This window comes from Chelonoidis abingdonii, chromosome 22 (assembly GCF_003597395.2).
Source record: "Chelonoidis abingdonii isolate Lonesome George chromosome 22, CheloAbing_2.0, whole genome shotgun sequence".
In the NCBI taxonomy this organism is placed as follows: domain Eukaryota; kingdom Metazoa; phylum Chordata; order Testudines; family Testudinidae; genus Chelonoidis; species Chelonoidis abingdonii.
The window spans coordinates 2,149,401-2,171,845 of record NC_133790.1 but is presented as its reverse complement, the minus strand read 5'-3'; the positions used below and the strand labels follow the sequence as shown (position 1 = coordinate 2,171,845).

The 22,445-nt window shown below is 57.7% G+C and overlaps 1 protein-coding gene and 1 long non-coding RNA gene across 2 annotated transcripts; both read left to right on the top strand.

The window, feature by feature from the left end:
- Nucleotides 1–4,242: 4,242 nt before the first annotated feature.
- CRYBA4 (crystallin beta A4) lies at nt 4,243–8,099 on the top strand. Its single transcript, XM_032769865.1, is given in 5 exon segments — nt 4,243–4,281; nt 5,753–5,875; nt 6,464–6,604; nt 7,482–7,624; nt 7,952–8,099. Coding segments are annotated over 5 exon segments (594 nt in total).
- A 6,362-nt stretch (nt 8,100–14,461) lies between these two features.
- On the top strand, nt 14,462–18,919 carry LOC116818711 (uncharacterized). Its single transcript, XR_004372260.2, has 3 exons — nt 14,462–14,573; nt 15,174–15,215; nt 18,822–18,919. It is a non-coding gene; the product is annotated as an uncharacterized LOC116818711 (long non-coding RNA).
- Nucleotides 18,920–22,445: the final 3,526 nt, after the last annotated feature.

Here is a 22,445-nt window from a genome sequence, read left to right as displayed (position 1 = left end):
AAAGAGCTCTCCCTCTCCAACCTCCCTTTGAAACGCTCCTGTTAGCTGCTTCTGTTCCTGTCTCTCGAGTACGCCTAGCAAGTGACTTTGTGTCTCAAATCTCTCTGCTTATCTCAGCTCAGCTCTACCCTCAGCGGGAGGGAGCACTGGTGCACTGAGAAGAGAGGCCCACTGTTACAGTGCTACATTCAGCACAGCTTAACTTGAGGCTGTCATAAAGCATAAGTCCCAATTCTGAAACTTAGCGTCCAAAATGTGGGTGCCTGCATGAAACCTCCAAGCTTAATTACCAGCTTAGATCTGATAGTGCTGCCACCAGCCAGGAATTCCAGTGCCTGGCTCACTCTGGTCTCCCCAAACCTTCCCTGGGGGACCCCAAGACTCAGATGCCCTGAGTCTCACAACAAAGGGAAATACCCCTCCCCTTGTCTCCTCTTACTTCCTCCCAGGCTTCCCCTCCCTGGATGGCCCTGGAAGATACCCTGTTTCAATTCCTTGAAATGCAAACCAGAGAGATCAGGTTTCTCTCTCCCCTCACTCAGAGTTCCCTGCAATGCAAGCTTTGTAACTCTAACACAAAGAGATTCTTCCCTCCTGTCTTCCCTCCCACCAGCCTGGTGAGCGCAGACTCAATCCCCTGGAGCCCCAACTAGGAAAAAAAATCCAACAGGTCTTAAAAAGAAAGCTTTCCCCAAAACCTTCCCTGGGACCCCAAGACTCAGATGCCCTGAGTTCTCGACAAACAAAGGAAACAACCCTCCCCTTGTTCCTCGTTACTTTCTCCCAGGCTCTCCCTCCCTGATGGCCCTGAAGACACTGTTCATCCTTGAATGCAACCAGAGAATCAGGTTTTTCTCATTCTCATCAGAGTCCCTGCAAATGCAAGAACTTTTTAACTTTAACAAAAGAGATTTTTCTTCCCCCTGTCACTCTCAGAGCCGAGAGAGCAACAGAACGAGACAAAAAACACACACCCAAAACTTCCCTCCCTGAGCTTTGAAAAATCCGGTTTCCTGATTGGTCCTCTGGTCAGGTGTTTGGTTCCCTTTGTTAACCCTTTACAGATAAAAGAAACATTAACCCTTAGCTATCTGTTTATGACAGAGGCTCATGTTAAATATCAGTACTGGTTTGAACCTCACACAGTCCAAACCTGAAGAAGGACTTGCCCCAGGCCCTGTGGTCCAGAACCACCTGCCATCCTGATGGAACACAAAAAGGAGCAGCACGTAGGGCCCCTGCTGAGCAAGCTGGCTGCTTCCACCCAGGCTGGCCCAGAATGTGCATCCACCTGATTTATTTGTTCTTGTAACCATGCTTTCCCTTCCCATCCTCTCCCATGGCCCCGGCTGCACCACAGCCAGGCTGTGTGAATGCAGACCTTGTGGATATAAGCATCACCTCCCTGCTGGGGGGCAGCTAGCCTCACTCCAGGGGGTACCAAAGCATGGGGGGTGGGGAGGGCTCACCAGTGTGAGGTTGGAGCACAGCCAGGCATCAGGCAGGTCACGTCCATTCCATGGCTCCATGCTTCCTGCATGTGTCCCCGCCCCCCAGGAGCATCGTGGGAGCAGCTGCTGTAACGCCGGGTGCCAAAAGTGCACACACAGAACGGCCTCAGGCTCTGGCCCTCAGCGGGGTGCTGCTGGGGCTGCCTCCTGCTGCCTGCTCTCCTGGGACTGGGAGGACACAGTCACAGGGCTCTTCTGTGCCGAGCTGGGCCACCACACCACACTGTGTGGTGGTTCTGGTATGGGGAGGGTCAGACCCCCCCACCTTGCCTGACTCAGGAGTTATGATCCCCCCTACCTCCTGCTGTGCCACACCAGCCTGTGCACAGACACCCGGGGTGAGGACAGAGTCACGGCTCCACAGGGCTGGTGCTTTGGCCCCAGATTTGGAATAGCCTATGGGAGGCCACCGTCAATGGGGCAGACCCCCTGGGGGTCTGCTTCTTCCTCCAGGGCAAGCCCCACGGCTTCACTGCCTCCTTAGCCTGGACCTCTAGGCCTGCAGCCCCGCTCCGCTCAGCGAGTCCCACTGAGGCAGACCCTGAGGGAGGCCTGTACAAGCTTAGGGAGTCAGGCACCTCCTCTGCCAGCATGTACAGGCACACTCAGCCAGTCCTGTCACACAGAGAGCGCTGGGCAGGGTGTGAGAGAGACACGCTCAGGGTCTCGCTCACAGCTGCCTGCCCCCACTCACCCACCCCCTGACTCATCCAGGGCGGGATGGGGAGGGGGGGCTGCTGACACTGGCTGGGAGATGGGTGCAGCCCCATAGGAAGGAGTGAGATGCTCTCCCGCACGGGATGGGGCAGCAGAGCAGGCACTGAGGGGTGAGCGAGGCCAGAGGAAGGCTGCTCACGGCAGAGCTGGAAGGAGGGTGGCCCCCTCGGGGATGAGCCCAGGGCAGTCTCTGCTGCATTCGGGATCTGGCTGAGCAGTGAGCCTGGCACTGCTGGCTGGGCCGTGCTTTAGCTGCTCTACAGAACAGTCTTTGTTCTGCCCCGGATCCCTGCCTGCCATGTGCTGAGCAAGGGGTTTCTGTAATGCTCTGCCTGTCTCTGTCTCTGTCTGGAGGTTATAAAAACCCAGCCAGAGTCACTGCTGGCCAGGTCACCTCCCTGGGAGTCCAGCTGCTCTACACCGGGTAAGTGCAGGAAGCAGCCTCCATTGGCCGGCACTCGCTTCAAGATGCTCTTTGACTTGGCACTGGAAGGGCATGTGGGCACCCAAAGGGACGGGGATTCTTCAGGGAGGCTGAGCAGGACGGTCCGACTGGGCAGGAGGAGCAGTTTGCTGACGGGGCCCAAGGACTCTGTCCTGGAGCAGAGTGTCCGGCTGTAGGAACCTGCTGGCCCTGAGGGTCAGGTCAAAGTTGGACACAGGGCGGCTGAGGAAAACCCTGCCCTTCGGGAGCATACTGTGCCCGCTGCTCACACAGCTCTGACCCGGCACCCTGCAGGATACACCAGCCATGGGGGGTCTCGGAGCAGAGCCAGCAGTGACAGAAGAGGTGGCAGAGAAGACTCAGGGTTCCCAGCTGCGGCAGCTTGCTCCCGCCATTGTGGGGTTAGTACCCTCTGCTGTGTCCTGAGTTGCATGCAGCAGCAGGTCAAAGCCCCTAGGTTTGCCAGTGTCTGAGCTCAGACTGCCCTGTGACATGGTGAAAATACATGGACAGCAGTTCTCCAGCATAGCTGGGCTCCGTGGAGGATTGACTCCTAGGAGCCGCACTGCTTTCTCTCCTACTCGATTCCAGTGGCTCCTGCCAGGGGGTTTGTCCTGAGGGCAGGGAGTTGTCACTGTAAAACCTCCCTCTGGGGCTGCCACTGCAGGAAGCATCCTCGGCAAGGTCCCAAATCCTCGCAGAGAGGGGCTAAGTCTGGGCTTGACGGGCTGGTTGCAAAGCACCAGATGCCCCAGGGCACTTATGGTCCCGGCTGCTCCCTGCTCTGCTACAGCTGCCAGGGTGGCCAGGGAGCCGGAGGGAGCTGACAGACACAATTGTTTTGTAGGCAGCAGCAAACACTAACTAGGGTCATACCTAACAACAGGTGCTGGGGCCTGAGTACCGGAGTGGAGAGAGCAGAGCAAATGCAGGCCTGAGTGTTAACTCCCTGGGGGCTGGACTGCATCTGAGACGCAGGCACTGGGTCATGTGATCGGGACCGTGTTCCACCCCAGCAGGGGGATCCCAGCCCCCCGTCCCACCCATGTGCCTTCCAGATGAGCCCTTCCCTTGCCTATGAAAGACCAGTGTCTGCAGACAATGGGAGCGATGGGGGATCCCTAGGGTGGCTGGCCCCAGCTGCAGCACCATGCCTTAGGCTGGGTAGGGCCAACAAGGAGGGGGGGAAAGCTGGTACAAATTACCGGGGCTTGGCGGTCCGGAAGGGGGCCCAGGGCCTGGCTTCCCCGGCTTCATTAGCCCTGTTTAGATCGTCCACCCCTGCTGCTCTCTATGTCCCCACGTGGTGTTGGGGGTGGGGGTGATCCAGGGCCATGGGGCCATGGCACTGGCTCAGACCCAGATGGCCGGGGCTGCAGAAGGGAAGGACTAGAGAAGGGGTTAGCAATGGCAGAGGAAGGCACCAGCTCAGTGAGGTGACCTCGCCACTCCATCCCAGTCCCCTGGGGAGGGTGTCTCAGCCTGCAGCCATGTGCCAACAACACAGATTTGCATGAAGCAGATTCTAACAATCTGGTCTTCTTGTTTCCTCCCTAGGACAGAGCCATAATGAGCCAATCCTGCACTAAATTCTCTGGCCTCTGGAAGGTATGGTCGGACGAGGTTGGGGGGGTCTTGGGGGGAGCATCGCCGAGAGCTGGTTTGGCATTAGGACCCGTGCTGAGACCTGGGCCCCAGGACCCGCTCATGGGGATCTTTGCATGGTCCCCCATGGCCAGTCCCATGGCAAGCCTGCGCACAGGGCGTGTCTCAGACACAGCTGGGGGGGTTGAAGGGAGAGGCTGAGTTTGGTCTGACACTGCCCTTCATCCCCCTGCTGCTGATACGCCTGGGAGGGTGTTGGGGGGTCTCTAGGCCCCAGGCTGCTGAATGCCCAGGAATCACCCCTTGCCAGGCACATCCTGTCTGCCCCTGTTGCTGCTGTCTCAGAGCCCTTTCCTGGGCCCTGGGCACCAGGCCCGTCCCAGCGCAGTACGACAGGGGATAATGGGCAGTGGGGACTGGGGGGCAAAGGGCTGCTGGGCACACGGTGACATGTCCCCCCCCACAGCACAGCCAGGTAGCTCTGCTGGAGCAGCCCAGCTCCGTGTGGTGTCATCCCCTCCAGCGGGCTCTGGAGGGGCAGTGGGGTTCAGTCCAAGGGCGTGTTACACGTGTATTTGCTGCAGCCAAGCCCTGTGCATGCACAGCCGGTCTCCCTGCACCCCGCTCTGGCTGAGGAGGGGCAACGTCTGGGCACTGCTGCTCTCTGCTGGACACAGCAGGCTTGGGCTCCACGGCGGAGCATCGGACTGGGCTAGTTTGCTCCTTCACTGCTGACTGCAAAGTGGGGATAATTCCCAGCAACTCGGAGTCCCTCAGCCCGAGAGGCTGGGGCAGGGCCTGCGAGCCAGGCTTAGCAGTGTCACAGGAAAGCAGCGAGCCGAGTGCAGTGCCCTTCCCACTGTTGACAGGGCAGAGGCCATGAGTCACGTTCCCTGGGAGCTGCAGGTGCTCAAGGCATCTGTCGGCCAGGCCCCTGTAGCGGGGCTCGCTGCAGGTGAGCGCCGAGATGAGGCAGGAGTGGAGGCCTAGCCCTCCCCTCCCCTCTCTCTGGAGCACTGGACTGACTCATCCCCAGCCCCAGTTCTCACAGAGTCTGGCCCAAGGTGTGAACCCCCTGCTTGGCCCAGACCCAGCCAAGCTCTTCATGCACCAGTGGAATTAACCCCTTCCCTGCTCTCATGCAGCCCACTGCCCTCCCCTGGGGCTGAGGCCAAACAGAGGGGGACAGGGAGCAGGCTGGACATAGAAACCACTCCCCTGCTTGCAGGGTCCTGGCTAAAGGCAGGTCACAGAACAGTCCCCTACTGCACTTTGCCTGGCCTGGAGCTGAGCTGCAGCAGGACGACCCTGGCGTGGTGCCTGAGGGGATGCCAGCCACATGCCTGTAGCACAAGCTGCTCCAATGTGTGAGCTGCCCCAGGGATGTGGGATGCCCCTGGCGCCCTCCAGGAGCCAGGGAGTGTCGCTCCATGATGCCAGAGCAGCCCCCTGACCCTGACTATCCCCCACCCAGATCGTGGTGTGGGATGAGGAGTTCTTCCAGGGCCGGAGGCAGGAGTTCACCACCGAGTGCTATGACATGAGGGCGTGCGGCTTCCAGACACTCCGCTCCTTCAAGATTGAGAGTGGCGCATGAGTCCCGGGATGGCCCTGCCCTGCTCCCCTGCCGCACCCGGTCCAAACTGCCACCCTATTGCTCCCTGGAGAATGCTGCGTCCTGGGGGGCTATACATGCCCAGGGCATCCTGGGAAACTGGGGATTTCAATTACATTTTGTCCCTGGAAATGCTCGGTGTTTGGCCCCGAGAAATTGTTCTGCTTCCCGGAGTCGTGTAAACACGTCCCAAGGAGCTGGCAGCCCCAGCTATGCAGCCCAGCCCAGCCCAGCCCCTCGGAGCTCTCATGGGGCGGGCACATGCATCCACTTCTGTGGATGCTAAACTGCCATGCGCCAGGCTGCCAGTGCTGAGCCCCATCTCCCCCACAGGCTAGTGGGTGCCATGGGCTGGGGAGTGATCAGCGGGGCCCTGGGACCCAGGGAAGAGACAGGGAGCCCACATGCCAGCAGTGGGCATGGATGCAGAGCTGGCCCGTCAGTCATCTCAGCTGAGGTTGCTGGCAGATATGCCACAGCCTGTTGCCCAGGCCTTGGGCTAATGCGGTCGCCTGAGCACTCACGGCCCTTGATCTCCCTGGATACCCAGGCTCTGGCTTTCCCCACAAGTGGGCAGGCTTTGAGCACGTGGGCTTCCAGGGGCAGCAGTTCGTTCTGGAGCGAGGCAAGTACCCTCGCTGGGAGGCCTGGAGTGGCAGCCATGCCTACCACATGGAGAGGATGAGCTCCTTCCGCCCCATCGCCTGTGCTGTGAGTAGGGCTGGCTGACTGCCCCCCTCTGGGCTTCCCCATCTGCCTGCGCTCCCCCATTCATGCCGCCCAGCCTCACTGGCCCTGCAGAGCAGTGGGCTGACCAGATGCACCCTGCCCAGCTCCAAGGGGAGGGAGCATGGCCGGTGGTCCCCCTGGGATGCCAGTCAGTGCTCTCATGGCCTGGGCCTTGGCACACGGGTCCCTCCTGCACCCGGCCCCTGGGGGCAAGGCTGGCACAGCCCCAATCTCGGGTTGTAGGGACGTGGGCATTAGCATGGACGGGGCTGGTTTCATCTCCCATATCTCTGAGGAGTGCTGCCTGGGACTGATCCGGTGCCCCTCGATTCACCTGGGAAGGGACACAAAGGTTAGGATCAGGCCTGGCTCTTCTTTGGGATGCCCGGTGGGAGCTGGGCAGCGTGTGCTGATGCCCATCTCACTCTAGGGACCAGGCCCTGGCCTGGAGAGAGGAGGTGTTGTGAGAGTCACTCCCCACCCCCAGTGCCGGGTGAGAGTCACCTCCTGTGCGCCCTGGGCCCGAGACCCCTGCAGCAAAGCCAAGGAGAGCGGCCTGGCATTCCTGGGACTTCTTCCCCCCCCCCCCGCCCCGAGCTCCCCAAGGCCTCTCGCTGTCAGAAAGGTCCCCAGGCCCCAGTTAACCGGAGTGCTTTGTGGGTGCCCTTTGCGTTGCTCTGAGCCCCAGCTCCCAGCTCCCAGCTGCTTCTGCTGTCTTGTCCGCTGGGTGAAGCAGGAGCAGCCCTCCTGGGTGGGGAGCAATGCTGGGGCAGATCAGCCCTGTGGAACAGGCAGGCCCTGCAGGGGCATCGGGAGGTGTCCCCAGCTCACCTGCAATCTCTCTGTCCCCTCGCGGCAGAATCACCGGAACAGCAAGATGACGATCTTCGAGTGGGAGAACTTCCTGGGGCAGAAAGGGGAGCTGAGCGATGACTACCCTTCACTGCCAGCCATGGGCTGGGGGAGCAGCGCGGTGAGCTCCTTCCACGCTCACTCTGGTGCGTGAGTACCTCTGGGGGATGGGGACGAAAATATGGCTGAGCCCCAAACCAACTGAAGATGCCAACCCCCGCCCCTGCTCAGCACTGCAGCAGCACTCCCCTGGCATGCAGCTGCCAGGCCCCAGGGCCAGGGCTCAGTGCCCCTGCAGGGTCCCAGAGTGATGCTGTGGCTGAGGAGAACCGGTAGGACCCTGAGGGCCCAGGAGTTCAACTCCCCCCATGTACTGTAATCTGTGGGGCCCCCGACCGCTCTGTCTGCACGTTCCCCGCCCTGCTGCCCTGGGGTTGGCTCTGGCTGCAAGGTGATGGCTTCTCCTGTCTTCTGCAGCTGGGTCTGCTCTCAGTTCCCTGGGTACCGGGGCTTCCAGTACATCCTGGAGTGCGACTGTCACACGGGCAAATACAAGCACTTCCGAGAGTGGGGCTCCCATGCACAGACCTCCCAGGTTCAGTCCATCCGGAGGATCCAGCAGTGAGTGCTGCCAACCACCAGGCCACAGTCACCCCCTTCTGCCCCTCAGTGTCTTACCCCTACCCGCCTTCCAGTGGGGCCCCCGGCTCTGGGCCCACTCAGCTGTGCTCAAAGCCAAGCTCAATAAAGGTGCACTTGTCTAGCCAGCCAGGGCCGGTCAGTCCAGCTTATTGCAGCCGGCTGCAGCCAGGGCATAAGCCTAGGGAGACCCTCCCAGCTTCAGGTCATGCAGTGAGGGCAGCCCGACTGGCTCTCTGTCCCTTGCTCCAGCTACTGAACATGTCAGCCAGGGAGCAGCATGTCCCCCGGGAGCTTGTTAACACAGGCAGCCCAGAGCTGCAGGCACACAGGCTGGAGGGCTGGCAGCTGGTGGGCAAGGATGCAGAGCTGGCCAGCTAGTCACCATACCTATCGCCCTGCCCCAAGGCACCCCGAGGCAGAACACAGTCCCCCCCGAGAGCAGGGTCAGGCCTAGCTCCAGGATCTTCCCCAGTCCTAGGAAGCCCGGAGCACTGCCAGCTTACCGCTCAGGGGCACTGAAGGGCAGCCTGCCCTTCTCTGGCCATGGGGATTAAGGGATATTCCAGAAATACAGCAAACTGCAGCCCCCCATGGAGAGCCAAATGGGAGCCTGCCGAAGCAATTTTCCTGGTAAACACAACAGAGACTGCAGACATAGGCAGCATCCAGCCCTATGAGAAACCACCAAGACGTCTTTCTGACATGCACAACAGACCATGGCAAGGCAGCATCAGCGTCAGCCCTACCCTGCCCTGGTGGTACTGCAAGGAGAGAACCTGGAGGAAATCCTGGTCGTGGGAAGGCAGCTGCGATGTTAATTGAAACCACAAGAGTGGAGCCAAGTGCCCATTGCTAGTCTGGGCTCTGGGACAGAGCCCCCTTATAGGAAAGAGGGTACCTGGGACAGGGGAAGAGGCTGCAGCAGAAGTGGAGAAGACTTTGCAATAGCTAGGGTGTGTATTTACTGCTAGTCACCCTGCGAGGATGCTGGGTCCAGGAGGAGTTCCCTGCCCAGAGCAGTGCGTCTGGCAGGTCCCTTCGGAAGGGCAGCCCCTGTGCAGTGTCTCCAGTTGGGATCCCAAAGCTGGAGGCACCAAGCCCCCAGGCCTTTGGGAACAGGCTAGTCTAGATTTCCAACCAGTCGGAACAGCCAGCCCATTCCATGGCTTCGCTCACCCTCCTCTACTAGGCAGCTCCTGGCGAGGGAACACGCTGGTTGCCCACCGTGGGGTCAGGCTGTGAGAGTCTCTTTCTGAGACTGGCAGAATGTGTCTGGGCAGAGCTTCACTGGGAGCTCCCCCATAGCAGGTGCAGGGACTAACGTGGAGTCTGTCCAGCATTGCCGGCATGGCCTCCTGGAGGGGAAATGCAGGGGTAGTCTGAAATTGCAGATGAGTCCAAGCCATGAAGCTGGGACCCACACGTTCCCCACAGAGCATGCTCAGATTCAGCCCCACTAGAAAGAAAGACCCCAGCTGCCAAATTCAGCTCTGGATCCAAATCCTTATGCAGATGCTCCTGGAGCTCAGGGGCCCAGCCCATAGTTCTGATCCAGCCTCTCTCTGCCGGGAATCCTGACCAGGGCGAGTTTCTGGGGCATCCAGCTGAGAGCAGCTGGGCGTGGGACCCCCGGAAACCAGCGTCTGCACTGGACCAGTCTCATTCCTCAGCAGCTTCTCCACCAGCTGCTCCTGTGACAACGCCACAGGGTGACACCACGTGGCCACAAAGGAAACTAACCCCAGCTGCAGCCGCACACCAGCTCTCCCCATGGGCTTTGCAATACCAGCCAGCCCCGACATGACGGCGGCACAGCAGCAAGCGAGTCGTAAAAGCCCCACTTCATCTGGGGCCCTGGTAGAGAGAAGCCAAGGCAGGTGTGTTGCTAATGGACATGGGGGACTTGCCCTGTGCTTTGCCCCACACTGACAATAATATAATAACAAGCTACACTCTGAATCGCTAGCGTCTCTCACCAGTGGGTCCCAGCACTGTGCAGATGCATGTTGTGTGTGTAGTTTGTCAACCAAAGCCTCTCCGCACAGTACAGGCAGGCGGTCAGGGAGCTAACAGGTGGTTCCTTAAGGCACAAGGGAACCTCTGGCTGTCTCACATCTATGCAGAGCTAAAGACCTGAGCGTGGAGGGGATGCTCTGAGAGCTGGCGGGAAGTTTTGGAAGAAGGGTTCAGCCAAACCAAAGCTGTTTGTGGGAAACGGCTGGGTTCCACAAATTACTTGTCCCAAAAATAGTTTGGGAAAAAAGTTTGGAGATTGTCAGAATGTCACGTTTGGAAACTGTCAGAATAACACAATCTGTGCATTTGCCTCAAAATGACTTTTTCTTTAGAACTGTAAATTAATTATAGTACCAAGAATTAAAAATCTAAAAGTCAATATAGAAATGAAACGTTTCCATTGACCCTGAGCAATTTGTTCCCAGACAGTCACTTCACACTTTCAAGTTTTTGACGTTTCATCCCAATTCTAAAGGGGGAAATTTTTCAAATTCTCAAAAGTTTTCCCAGGGTAGTGTGACGAACTGGGACTGTTCTTACTGTGGCCTGTGAATGCTGAGTCGGGGGTGTTGGCCTGGGAGGCCGGTCTGCATTGGGGGATGGGAGACTGGCTGGAGGGAGGATACCTGAGCATGTAACATGAGAACCCAGAAAGGGGTTGGAGGCCAGGGGACACCTCTGCCTGGGAAGCTGAACAAAGGCTGGGGGAGGAGACGCTGGGGAGTGAAAGGAGTTTCAGGAGCTGACTGGGGAATGGAGGGAAGCACAGACAGGGCTCTGACCCCCCAAGGGGGCAGTGGTGCTCCTGGGACCCCAAGATGGACCTAATTGGGTAGGATCCTGTCGTCTGTGCCTGCAAGACCTGTCTGGGCCTGTGTTCCTGTCGACTAAATAAACCTTTTGCTTTATTGGCTGGCTGAGAGTCCTGGTGAATCGCAGGAAGCCAGAGGTGCAGAGCCCTGACTTCCCCACACTCCGTGACAGATAGGAAAAGCACTTCCTTGTGCGCCCTCTCTCGCTCTTTCACACACAAAGGCTCTGTTCCCACTGCAATGTCAGCCCAGGCTCAGCAGAACTCAAGTTAGCAGGTGCTGGGTCTGTTACCCCAGGCCTGGAGCATCTCTGCTCATTTGCAACCCCAGGCCAGGAATTTTTGAATCCGGAGGCTCCAGTGTCTACATTGCACTGTGTGAGCCCGAGTCCAACCACCCATATCCCAGACTTCCTAGCACCCTTCCCAGGTGTGACCCTTTGTTCTTGGGGAACTGTGGGAAAACTTGACCATCCTCCAAACTTGACTGGCCAGATGACAAAGCAGCTCAGTCCGTGGGATTGTGGGACATTTTTGGTGGGCTTCCAGAGCATGAGTCCTGTGGGGCTGAGTCTACACTGCAAAGCAATTGGGCTTGAACTCTGGGTCCTGGTTTGACTCAGACCCTCCATCTCTGTGGGGTCCTGGGACATTGGGATGAGTGATTGCTGTGTAGACGGAAGAGAGATTAGGTTTGAGCCTGAGTTTGAACTCTGGCCTTACCCTGCAGTGTAGACATAGCCACAGGGGAATCCGCACTCACCAGGGCCCATCTCGGGGAGGATGCAGTAGCTATTGAGCAGAGCACAGCAACACTCCACAGCCCTGAGGGGAACGTGTCTGATCAGAGCTGCAGGGGTGGGGAGAGGGCAGGCTGCCATTCTATACACGGTTGGGGGAGAGCCCTGGGCTGGAGGGAGCCAGACAACTGTTCTGTAAAGGGTGGATGGGGGACCCTGGGATGGGGAGAGCCAGATGGCCATTCTTTACAGGGCGGATGGGGGACCCATGGGTGGGGAGAGCCAGGTGGCCGTTCTGTACAGGGTGGGGCTGGGGACCCTGGGTTGGAGGGAGCCAGGCAGCCATTCTGTACAGGGCGGATGGGGGAGCCCAGGGAGGGAGAGCCAGGTGGCCGTTCTGTACAGGCGGATGGGGGACCCTGGGGGGTGGGGAGAGCCAGGCGGCTGTTCTGTACAGGGCGGATGGGGGACCCTGGGGGGTGGGGAGAGCCAGGTGGCCGTTCTGTACAGGGTGGACGGGGGACCCCGAGGTGGGGAGAGCAAAGTGGCCATTTTGTACAGGGTGGGGCTGGGGGACCCCGGGGTGGGGAGAGCCTGGTGGCTGTTCTGTACAGGGCGGATGGGGAACCCTGGGATGGGGAGAGCCAGGTAGCCATTCTGTACAGGGTGGACGGGGGACCCTGGGCTGGAGGAAGCCAGGCGGCTGTTCTGTACAGGGCGGATGGGGAACCCTGGGATGGGGAGAGCCAGGTGGCCGTTCTGTACAGGGCGGATGGGGGACCCCGGGGTGGGGAGAGCCAGGTGGCTGTTCTGTACAGGGTGGGGCTGGGGGACCCCGGGGTGGGGAGAGCCAGGTGGCTGTTCTGTACAGGGTGGACGGGGGACCCTGGGCTGGAGGAAGCCGGGTGGCTGTTCTGTACAGGGTGGATGGGGAACCCTGGGGTGGGGAGAGCCAGGCGGCTGTTCTGTACAGGGCGGACGGGAGACCCCGGGGTGGGAAGAGCCAGGTGGCCGTTCTGTACAGGGCAGACGGGGGACCCCGGGGTGGGGAGAGCCACGTGGCCGTTCTGTACAGGGTGGGGCTGGGGAGAACCCCTGCTCTAAGGTATTGCTTTCAGTGCCCCAGGCTATCCAGGAGCCGTCTGTGGAGGCTCCTAGCTGAGCCTGGCTCACCCCACTCCCTGGCGCACCGTGTTCCAGGATCAGGGAAGATGGGCACAGGGGCTGCCATCAGCACCACACTGTTAGCAGGATCTTCTCTCCCCTTCTTCCCCAGCTGGAGCCTCCCACTTTGCATATTATCTCCCACTCCAGCTGGATTTCCCTGCAGGGATCCTGCTAGCTCCAATGCCCATGGGGCTCTCTGGAGCAGAGGGGGGCAGAGGCAGATTAAGATTTACAGGTGCCCTGGGGAGGGTGGGAGTCATTTGTAAATAATTCATTGGCAGAGGCAGGTGTGTTGCTGGTGGAAGGTGACAGGCTGGCAGCCTGGGGGAGGGGTAGCCGTCCCCAGCAGGGATCCCTTCAGGAGCCCCACTTCTCTGCCCCCCGTTTGAAGGCACTCCCAGCCCGGGCCTCAGCAATCCAGGACTCCGGAGTACCGGTAAGTCCTTTAAGTTACTTTCAGCCCTGCTGCTATGTCAGCGGGGCAAGGAGCGGGGTCCGGCAGTCGCTGAGACAGCCAGGCCCCACACGATGGAGGGGCTGGGAGCCAGTGGCGGGTGTGAAGGTGCTCCTGTGTGGGTGACCTTTCCACCTGTCTCTTCACCCCAGGGACGGTGGGTTGAAGAGTCCAGCCTGGAGGTGATGGGGGACCAAATCCTTGCCTGGAAGGAAGGGCCTCAGGACCCAGGGAAGCCAGAGGTGGGAAATGGCTTCTCTTAGTAGTGCTGCCAGCCCAGGGTCCAGCCGTGGTGAGTGCATCGGAGCTAGGACACCATGCCTCACCCTCCCCGAGTTCCCCCTTGCCAGGTTGAGTTCCCTCCCTGCTCTGCCCCAGGGGCCAACAGCCTGCAGCTTTTGGGAGCAGGTGAGCAGTACCGCTGGCGGGTAGAGCTGGGCGAGTCTGTTGGCACCCTCAGGGCCCCCCTCTGTGGCTGCCCAGCCCGGCAGAGCTCTTAGCCAGCACAGGCATCAGGCTACGGGCTATGAGAGTGGGGCTGGGTGCAGCAGCCTCCATCCAGCCCGGATCCCCACAAGAGGGGCCCTAATGAGCCGTGGGGCTGGTGTTGGATCTTTCTTCCTTTCCTTAGTGTGAGCTGACCCCAGGTCTGCTAGGATTGCCGTTGCCATGGCAGCCCAGATGGCTCCAGCAGAAGGCGAAGAAGTGCCCACTTTGAATAAGCCAGCAGCTGGCTTCCGACACAGCCCATTCAGCAGCCTACAGATGGGCTGATTATTCTGAGCTTTTCAGTGGCTTCCCTTTATTCACTTAGACGTTAATGACTCAGGATTGTCAAGCTGCGGCCCAGCCCCCGTCACCCCGGAGCACCCAGCCTGTGAGCACTCAATGCAGGGCACCTCCTCGTGCTTGGCACATGCCTGGCCCGTGTCAGGGGGCTCAGCAAGAGGTGCGGACGCAGGGGGAGGGACATTGCACAAGGAGCAGGAGGAGTGAAGGTGACTTGGCTGCATTTTCAGCATTAAAATTTAATTGGAGCTGCAGCAGATTCCTGGTCCGTATGCAGCACCAGCAATGCTGCTTGGGTGGCCGGGTGGGGGTGTGTGTGCGGAGCTGCTGTCGAGAAGATGGGGTGGAGTTTGCATGGTAATATCTTATCCAGGGATTCTCTCTCTTTCTCTCAAAAGCTCCAGCACAAAGAGGCTTGTACACCAGCCAACATCTCACCCAGCCTGGGGTCCCTGCGCCGCGGTTTCTCATGGAAATCAGGTGAGGATGCTCTTATCTTGGTTTTCTCTTTTGTCTGGGTGAAACGGTCCCCTTCCCCATGGTCACAGCCTTCTGTCAGGGTGTTTCTCCCAGGACTCAGCCTGTCCCCAGAAAGCCAGGTTCTTGGCACCACCAGCACTGAAGTGTGGTGTGTGCACAGAGACACTCCGAGAAATTGGTGTTGATAAAACTCGGTGTGGAAACCAGAGGGGGATTTTCCTGCAGCTGTTCCCTAGCAAATGGGGACATACCTTGGGGAGGGGCCAGCGGGGACTGGCCTTCAGCTTCTTGGTTCATCACCAAAAATGTTCATTCGGTCCCCTGCTTTTTCCCATCTATCTCTGGGTCGTTCCTGGTGGGGAAAATGAGGAGGCTAAGGGCACACCTTGCCTTCGCTGACTCCTTTGTTAGGTGGAATGATCAGTTGTGAGCTGTCATTGCCTTTTCCTAACCTCATTCCCGGCCCTGTCTGCATGGAGTCCCTGCCAAACAATAGCATAGCTAGGCAGGCGTTGGGCGGAGGCAGGGCTCCATTTTCAGTGCTGAGCAGCTGAGGGCTCAGATTAACTGATATGCCACTTGTTTGTATTTTCTTTCCAGAAGCATCTTTTAGATCCACATCAAGAATAGGGTTTAAGACAGGTAAATGGAACCTTGCATCATTTCCAGTGCTCCCCAAAGGGAATGCAGTAAAAATGCTGGGTTACGTCTCTGCCTTTAAACCACCATTTTGGGAATTAGGAGCAATGCTGGGGGGAAAGGGACAGGGATGCGGAAGAGGGCAGAGAAAGTCCAGCCTATGAAGGGGACTTTATTCCACCCATTCCTGTCTGCAAAGAGTTAATCTGACAGATGCTACCATAGAGCATTTTGGGGTATCATTTTCACATCCATTATTGCTCTGCCACCTTTTGCATTGGAAAATCTATCCCAGCCCTGGCACTCAAGGCAAGTCTAGAAATAATGGGATATTTCATTCGTAGCAGCTTCTCAAAACCCTAAGGAATGCCCCTGATCTGCCTTTTTAAAAATACATCAGATGCCACAATCAAACTAGTTACTGAATGCCCAGCTAGTGCAATAGGCAAAGGAAGGCTTGCTTCAGAGGCAGACACAGACACTCCTGGAGTGCAGTAGTGTCCGACAATTCTGATTTCACACTCCGCCAGGAATCAAAATGAAGGAATACGAAGTCCGGCCGTGGCAGAGTGAGGGGCAATGCCCAGACAGGGGAAGTGTAGAACAGCGCAGAATGCCCAGAACATTGCATCTTAGCAATCATGGTGTGTAAGTGACTCTAACTCTGCCCTGAAGAAAGCCATTCCCTCTCCCCACTCTGCTGCTCTGCTCACATCCGCTCATCACACAGGCTGCTCGTGTGACATGACTCGTGTAGAGTGGTCTCTTGTTCCTTTGTGCATTCTGCTCTGACCAAGTGCAAAGCTGGGCTTCAGTCCTGGCTTCCTTTCTGTTTATCTCTTGCTTAACCTGAACAATACGGCTGCATGTTCACATCTGCAGCATCCCCACATGCTACGCCAGCTAACGCTCCCTGCAACCAGGGTATACACAAGCCAACAGGCAGCCCAGACTGCAACCAGTTCAGTGGGGCACAAAACAAACATATTGTTAACTGCCACTGTCATTCGTTCTCTCCACTTGATTCCCAGGAACACACTCCACTTATGGCCCAACAAAGAGAGTGTGCTAAAGCTCTCAGTTCACTGGCAACCTTTAGAGAACCCAGACTCCATCTTACAGCCTCATCAGGGAAACCCTTTGCTACAGTTCTTATGGGCTTCCACTGTATCTATTCTAGCAGTGCGGGCAACCTTCCTACGGACTCCCAAGGAAGGCCCCTATGGACTATCCTCAGCGCATGGTGTTCAGCAAATGCATGCATGCCGGGGCTTCCTCAGGAGAGCCGTTTTCATACAGACGGGAGACGGCTAATTGTTAGAGGTAATGATAGTAACCAGCTGACAGCCGTATGCCAGCAGAGACTGTGCTACCGTCGTCCCTGCCCATTTCCAGAGGGGGTTAGCCGGGCTATGATTGTTATGTTCATATTGTTTTGGAACACAAATCTTTAGCAAAGTCTGACTCTAGTGGCTGCTGTCAGCTGACTGTACTTCAGCTAAATACAAGAGTGGGGCCAGACCCAGTCACAGATATCCTGGGGGAAATCCAGAGTGACTCCACTGAAGATGAAGCCTCTCATGTAACGGAGATCAGAATCTGACTCAATCTCTCTGTAGCTTTAGCTGCTACCGAGAGTGTGAAGATTTGGAGTAGTGCACGAGGCCGAGTGGGCTAGGATATTACGATCTGAAATGGGTAATTGTTTGGTGTGCCTCCTTCACTGTCATTCATACACACCCCTGGGGATAGCTGTGCATGGGCTCTAGGAAACTCAGAGAGGGCTCCTTTCTAGCACTGCTGGTGGGAAGATGCTGCAGGGGAGTAGGAGTAATTTTCTGGGAGCTAGATTCTGCCCCCAAGTGACTAGCACAAGTCGTCTGCAAGTGAGCTCAATGCTGGGAGCCAATGGAGCGTGTCTGTGGCTTTGTCTCCTAGTGACACAAAGAGGAAACAGGTCCTTTTTCAGCATCACTTTGGACACAGTGTAACAAAATATGCTTCAATGGTTCTTGGCATTCTGCTCCACCTGTCCCCATGTTCACACCACACAGAGAGACACACCCTGTGCAAATGTACATATAAGTTAGAGGTGGTCGAAACACCTGATTGCATCAAAAAAGTTTTTTTTTTTCAAAAATCAAATTTTGATGAAAAATATAATTGAAAATTTGAAAATCAGAAAATTTGGACCAACTTTAAAAATTTAGTCAGCCCTGAAAACAACATAGATGCGCATGCGCGCGCGCGAGTGCCCACACACACACACACACACACACACACACACACGGTAGGGAAGCAGCTAGTTCAAGAGAAATCTAGGCAGCAGACAGCCCCAGCAAATGGAGATACACAGCTATCTCGAAATGGTTCCAGACCCACCCTCCACTTTTGCTGCAGAGAATCAGATTTTGTATAGATTCCACACCTCAGACTAAGGGCTGGCTCCCTCTCCCAGGACAGGGGCATGATTCCTTTTGTTGCTGTCTGTGATAGTGTGAATCATGTGCAGGTGTTAGTGGGAGTAGCCCCGTAGGAAGGCATAACCAGGAGCGTGGGTTCTGGATCATGGCACAAGTAGCCGGGGACCCAGCCCAATGAGGGGCTGGCTTGCTGGCTGTAAGGAACTGCTGGTGTCTGGAAATCTTCTCCTTTTGCATAAGCAGCGTCAGCAAAGTGACTCCTGCTGCATGCCAGGGGCCAGGCTTTTGCTTTTTCTGAACTGAAGACACACTGCCCTGCCCCTCACCCCCATCAGGCCTGTTCCTCCCCCCGGGCTTGCTGTGCAGCCGGACAGCAGGGAGCTCACAGCATTGCGGTAGGCCCAGCGCTCCGTGGCTCAGAGCTGAGGCCCCCGATTAGCTCACGTTCCGTCTTCATCTTCTCTCTCCTTGGGAATGTAAAGCTGGCTCCTTCCTAAGTCATGAATGGAAGTGAGTCCAGCCATCGCCCGAGTGACCCGGCGAGCCCCACTCTGACGCCACACATGCCGCTGGCAGAAGCCATTTTTAATGAAGAGAATTTGATCAAATGAGACAGTGAGTGACTCTGGAGAAAGCCGGGGGCTTGGCTTCTGCATGCCCTAGCCCCGGAGATGCCCAAGCCAAAGGGGCTCCTTTGGAGGGGACTTGCATGCAGACGTGGACGGTGCCACTGGCCACTCCTTTCCTCATCCAGTCTTGGCAGTCATGTTTTCTCCTAGCTTAGGGTCGGTATGGCCCCAGAGGATCACAGTCCAGCTGTCTCTGTATCGCCAGGGACAAAGCCAGTGAGGGGGACCTTTCTGTAGCAGGAGAGGCTCCGCACCTTCCCCTGAAAGCACCTTGTCCAGAAGAGGGGTGGATAGCCCTCATGCCAGAGATGCATGGCAGCCCAGCCCTGCCCAGCCCTACCCAGCCCTGGGATGGGGAGCCTCTGGCACAGTGTCCTCTGAGCCCCCATATCCCACAGGCCGGCAGAGCATCGCAGAAGAGACTCTCCTGCTGGGTTACTTATTAGTATGGGGATTCCCTTTGGTGCCACCTGGGCTCCAGGGACTGGGGAGCTGGGTGGCCGCGGAAGGTGCTGCATGCTGTTCTCTTTTGCTGCGTTGGTTGCTTTCTTTTGCAGCTGCTAATGACTGACCCGAGGTCTGTTCACACACAGTCCCCTGCATGGCTGGAGCAGCAAGACAAGATGGGGGGTTATTTTACAGTGTTCTCGTAGCCAGTGGCAGGTAGGACACGGGGTGAGCCCCGCACAGTGGCACTAGCATGCAGCTGGCATGCGGGTGGCCAGATTCCCAGCGGGCAGCACCAGGCCTTGGCACCGCTTGTGTCAAAGGCCTGAGTGGGGAGAAACATTCCCATTGTGGTGAGAAGTGGCCCCTGAGTGACCAGGGGTGGTGGGCAACCCTTCCCAGGGAGCCAGTGCTCAGGCGATTTGTCCAGAAACCCAGGATGAGAGTCTTCTCCGTCCTTACTTGTAGGATGGGGCTGCGCTTCCCAAACTCCCGCCGGCCTGGCCTTGCTCCGCTGCAGCCCTGACAAGCAGCCCCCTATGCCCTTGTCCAGCCCTTTTCCTAAGCCTTGCAACCTGCTCTGAGCAGGACCCAAAGCCTGGACAGGTCTCAGCACAGGGCTGGGCCCAGCAGCCTCTGAGCTCCCTTGGCCATCTTCTCTGAGATCTGATTCTGCAGCTCCCAGAGACTCTGCTTTGATTGGGGTGGAGACGAGGAGTTACTAGTTATCCTGGAAAGTTCCCTGAGAGTGGAAAGTGCCAGGTCTCCTGAGTAGGCCAGCGAATGCCGGAGCTTGGCTGCAGAGAGTGCCCTAATGCTGCACAGACCGGGACGAGGGAGTGGGGCAACTGGTGGGATCTAAGAGTTTCGTTTGCCTTCTTTGCAGAGACACGTCTGCTTGAGGGATGCTCCATCTCGCTCCCTGGAGGGATTCCTGAGCCCTGGCAACCTGATGGCAGAGCCGTGGAGGTGCCCTGGCAAGGAAGGGGCGGCAGTGAGTCACAGCACCTCAGACTGGCACCATGGGGAACTGGTTTCTGTTCTTTGCCATAGATCCCCAGGAGCCAGCGTGGCACCAGAGAGGATCACGCTGATTGGGCTGGTGTGTGAGCGTAGCCATGAGGCAGTCTGCATGGAGCTGGGGGAACAGCATGCACAGGTGTTGCTTAGTGACAACACCTGGAAGATGTGAGCCTGTAGCAAACGCCGCGTGTCAGGCTGTGGGTGTAGACTGCCCGACAGAGTGCGGCCCGGCACATCCCCCCGTTTCACAGAGGTAGCCGGCTGCAGTGGGAGAGGAGCGAGGCTAAGGATAGCTCTGAGTCAGCGGGGCTTTCTTGCCAGGGTCACTTCTCCGAGCCAGTGCAAATCCCGATGCCTTGGCCTTTTCACAGAGTTAGTTTTCTGAGGAGGGGAACAAGAGCTAGTGGCTGGGAAATGTTCTAGATGCTTATGAATGGGGGTGACGCCAAAGCAGTTCATGCTTGTCTGAAACCTCCCCCTGGAAAGAGAACAGATTCCTTAGGGCTCCCCCAGCCCGCCCTTGGGGCAGTGGGCCAGGAAGGCAGGGCTGGGTTTGCAGTGTCTGTCTGCAGATTATCCTCAGACTGCCGGCTACTTCATTCGCCCGACCTGTATGAATGACGGTGCTTAGCCTGTCTGGCTTGCCGGGGTGCTCTCCACCCCCCTGAGTGAGATACCGAGGTGCTAGAAGCCGAGGGGTCACCTGCCAGTGGTGGTAGCTCTGGAAATACTGAATGGGAAATGGTAGTGGGGGGAGGAGCTTAAGGAACAAGTTCACCCTACTGGCCTTTCATCACCGGCTCATGCCCTGACTTCTCTGCTGCAGAGAATGTTCCTTTTGTGAATGGTGCTGAGCCCGGTACCCGTGGAGCTGGGGTGGGGGCCAGCAGGTCTGCTCTGAATTTCCCCAGACCCATGGAGCTTGTATGGTGTGATGTCCTCGTGTCAGCACGATAGCTCGGGGCTCAGAGGGACCCAGGCGGTCCCCAGGCCACCTGGCTCCTCCACCACTGTTCTTGCACTGTCTCTATCACCTGTCGGCGACATTCTGGGGCCTTTCTCTACCATGCCTGTCCTCTGCAGCTGGTGTCAAGTTGTAATAAGAGGAGAGTGCAACAGGGAGATTAGCTTGCCTCAATGCCTGTCTGCTAGGCGATGTGTTTAGAAACCCATCAGCCTCCAAGAGCAATGTGGAGCACCCAGGATTAAATGCCACCTCTCAGAACTCCCCTGAGCCACATTCGTCCATCACCGTCCTAAGCCAGTGCCGCCTTCCCACGGTAAATGTAACAACTCCAGCACTTCCCTGCTGCTGGGAGGTGGGTGGGAACGCGCCCCAGGGAGGTAAGAGCAGCTTCCGCAGGCGGGGTGCTGTGGTGTGGCTTGCAAGTGAATTCTTTTAGCAAAATTAGCTGCAGGTGTGTTCCCGTTCAGGGAGGAACTCTCCGAGAAGCCAGCATGGAGGGCTTCACGCCAGGGAGCTTTCATTGGGCAAGTCCAGCTATTTCCCATGTGTGCCAGTACAGAGTGTGAACACTACAGCATCCGTAGAGCAGGAGAGGATGGAATCTCCTGGCTGTATCTGCCTACTCCTGACGAGAGGAACCAAGAGAGCCAGGTGGGGCACAGAAAGCCCTGTTTGGTTCCAGGGGGTTATTTCCAGGTTTCCTTTCCCCCTTGCTTCCCGTCCCTGAGATATTCCCTAGCCAGTGGTTACCAACGTTTTTCATCTGGCAGGTGCCAGACGATGAGCCACAGAGGGCCATGGTGACGGAGGAGCATCCGCCGAAATGCCGCCGAAAATGGGTGCCGCCGCCTCTGGATGACACTGCTTGTCAGTGGCATTTTGGCGGATGCTCGTCCGGCAGCCAGTATGCGGGCATACTTAGATGCCCCAGCGGGCGCCATGGCACCTGCAGTCACCGCGTTGGGAACCCCTGCCCTAGCACACATGACAGATGGAGACTGCCTTAGCTGGGAACCTTCTGCTTCTCCTGCTTCACAGCTGTAGTTAGCCTCTTCTGGTCGTCCATCCACTGTGCTTCTGTGCTGCTCCCTGGGTGTGCTGGGGAGAACCCCGAGCCAAGCATCCTCCACACGCAGAGCCTGCTGGCTTCATGGTCAGGCCGTAAGGGAGAGCCAGAAGGCAGATCTTCACTTTTCTTTGGAATTGCATTCGTTTCTGCACTGGGTCCCTGCTCGCAAAACTGCAGCTACTCAGACTGGGACAGAAATAGTTTTGTCTCTCCAACAGTCCAGCTAATCACCTTTGCCCCAGCCACCAGCGTAATGCAATTTCACAGCATTCTCCTAACCCTAGTGTTACCCATTTCCTTTCTCTGCTTCTTCCAGCACAGTCCTGCCAGTAGATCTGGTACCTTTAGCTCTGATGGGCTGGCCAGCTCCTCGGCTCGGTCACTACAGGCCCGTCTACATCGCCTGTGGCAGTGACCTTCCCAGACTGAGTCAACAGGCTCAGGCTGGTGGGGCTGGGGCTGCCATGTGCAGATGTTGCGGCTCGGCCTGGGGCTCGGGCTCTGAAGGCCAGGAAGTGCAGTGGGCTTCAGAACCCGAGCTCCAGCCTGAGATGTCACACCAAAGCCCTGGCTAGACAGCGAGTGCAAGCCTGAGCCCTGGAAACCTGGGTTGGAGGCTCACTGCTGTGGGCAGTGCAGACAGGCCTGAAGAGCCTGACTTTCGCCTGCCCTGGA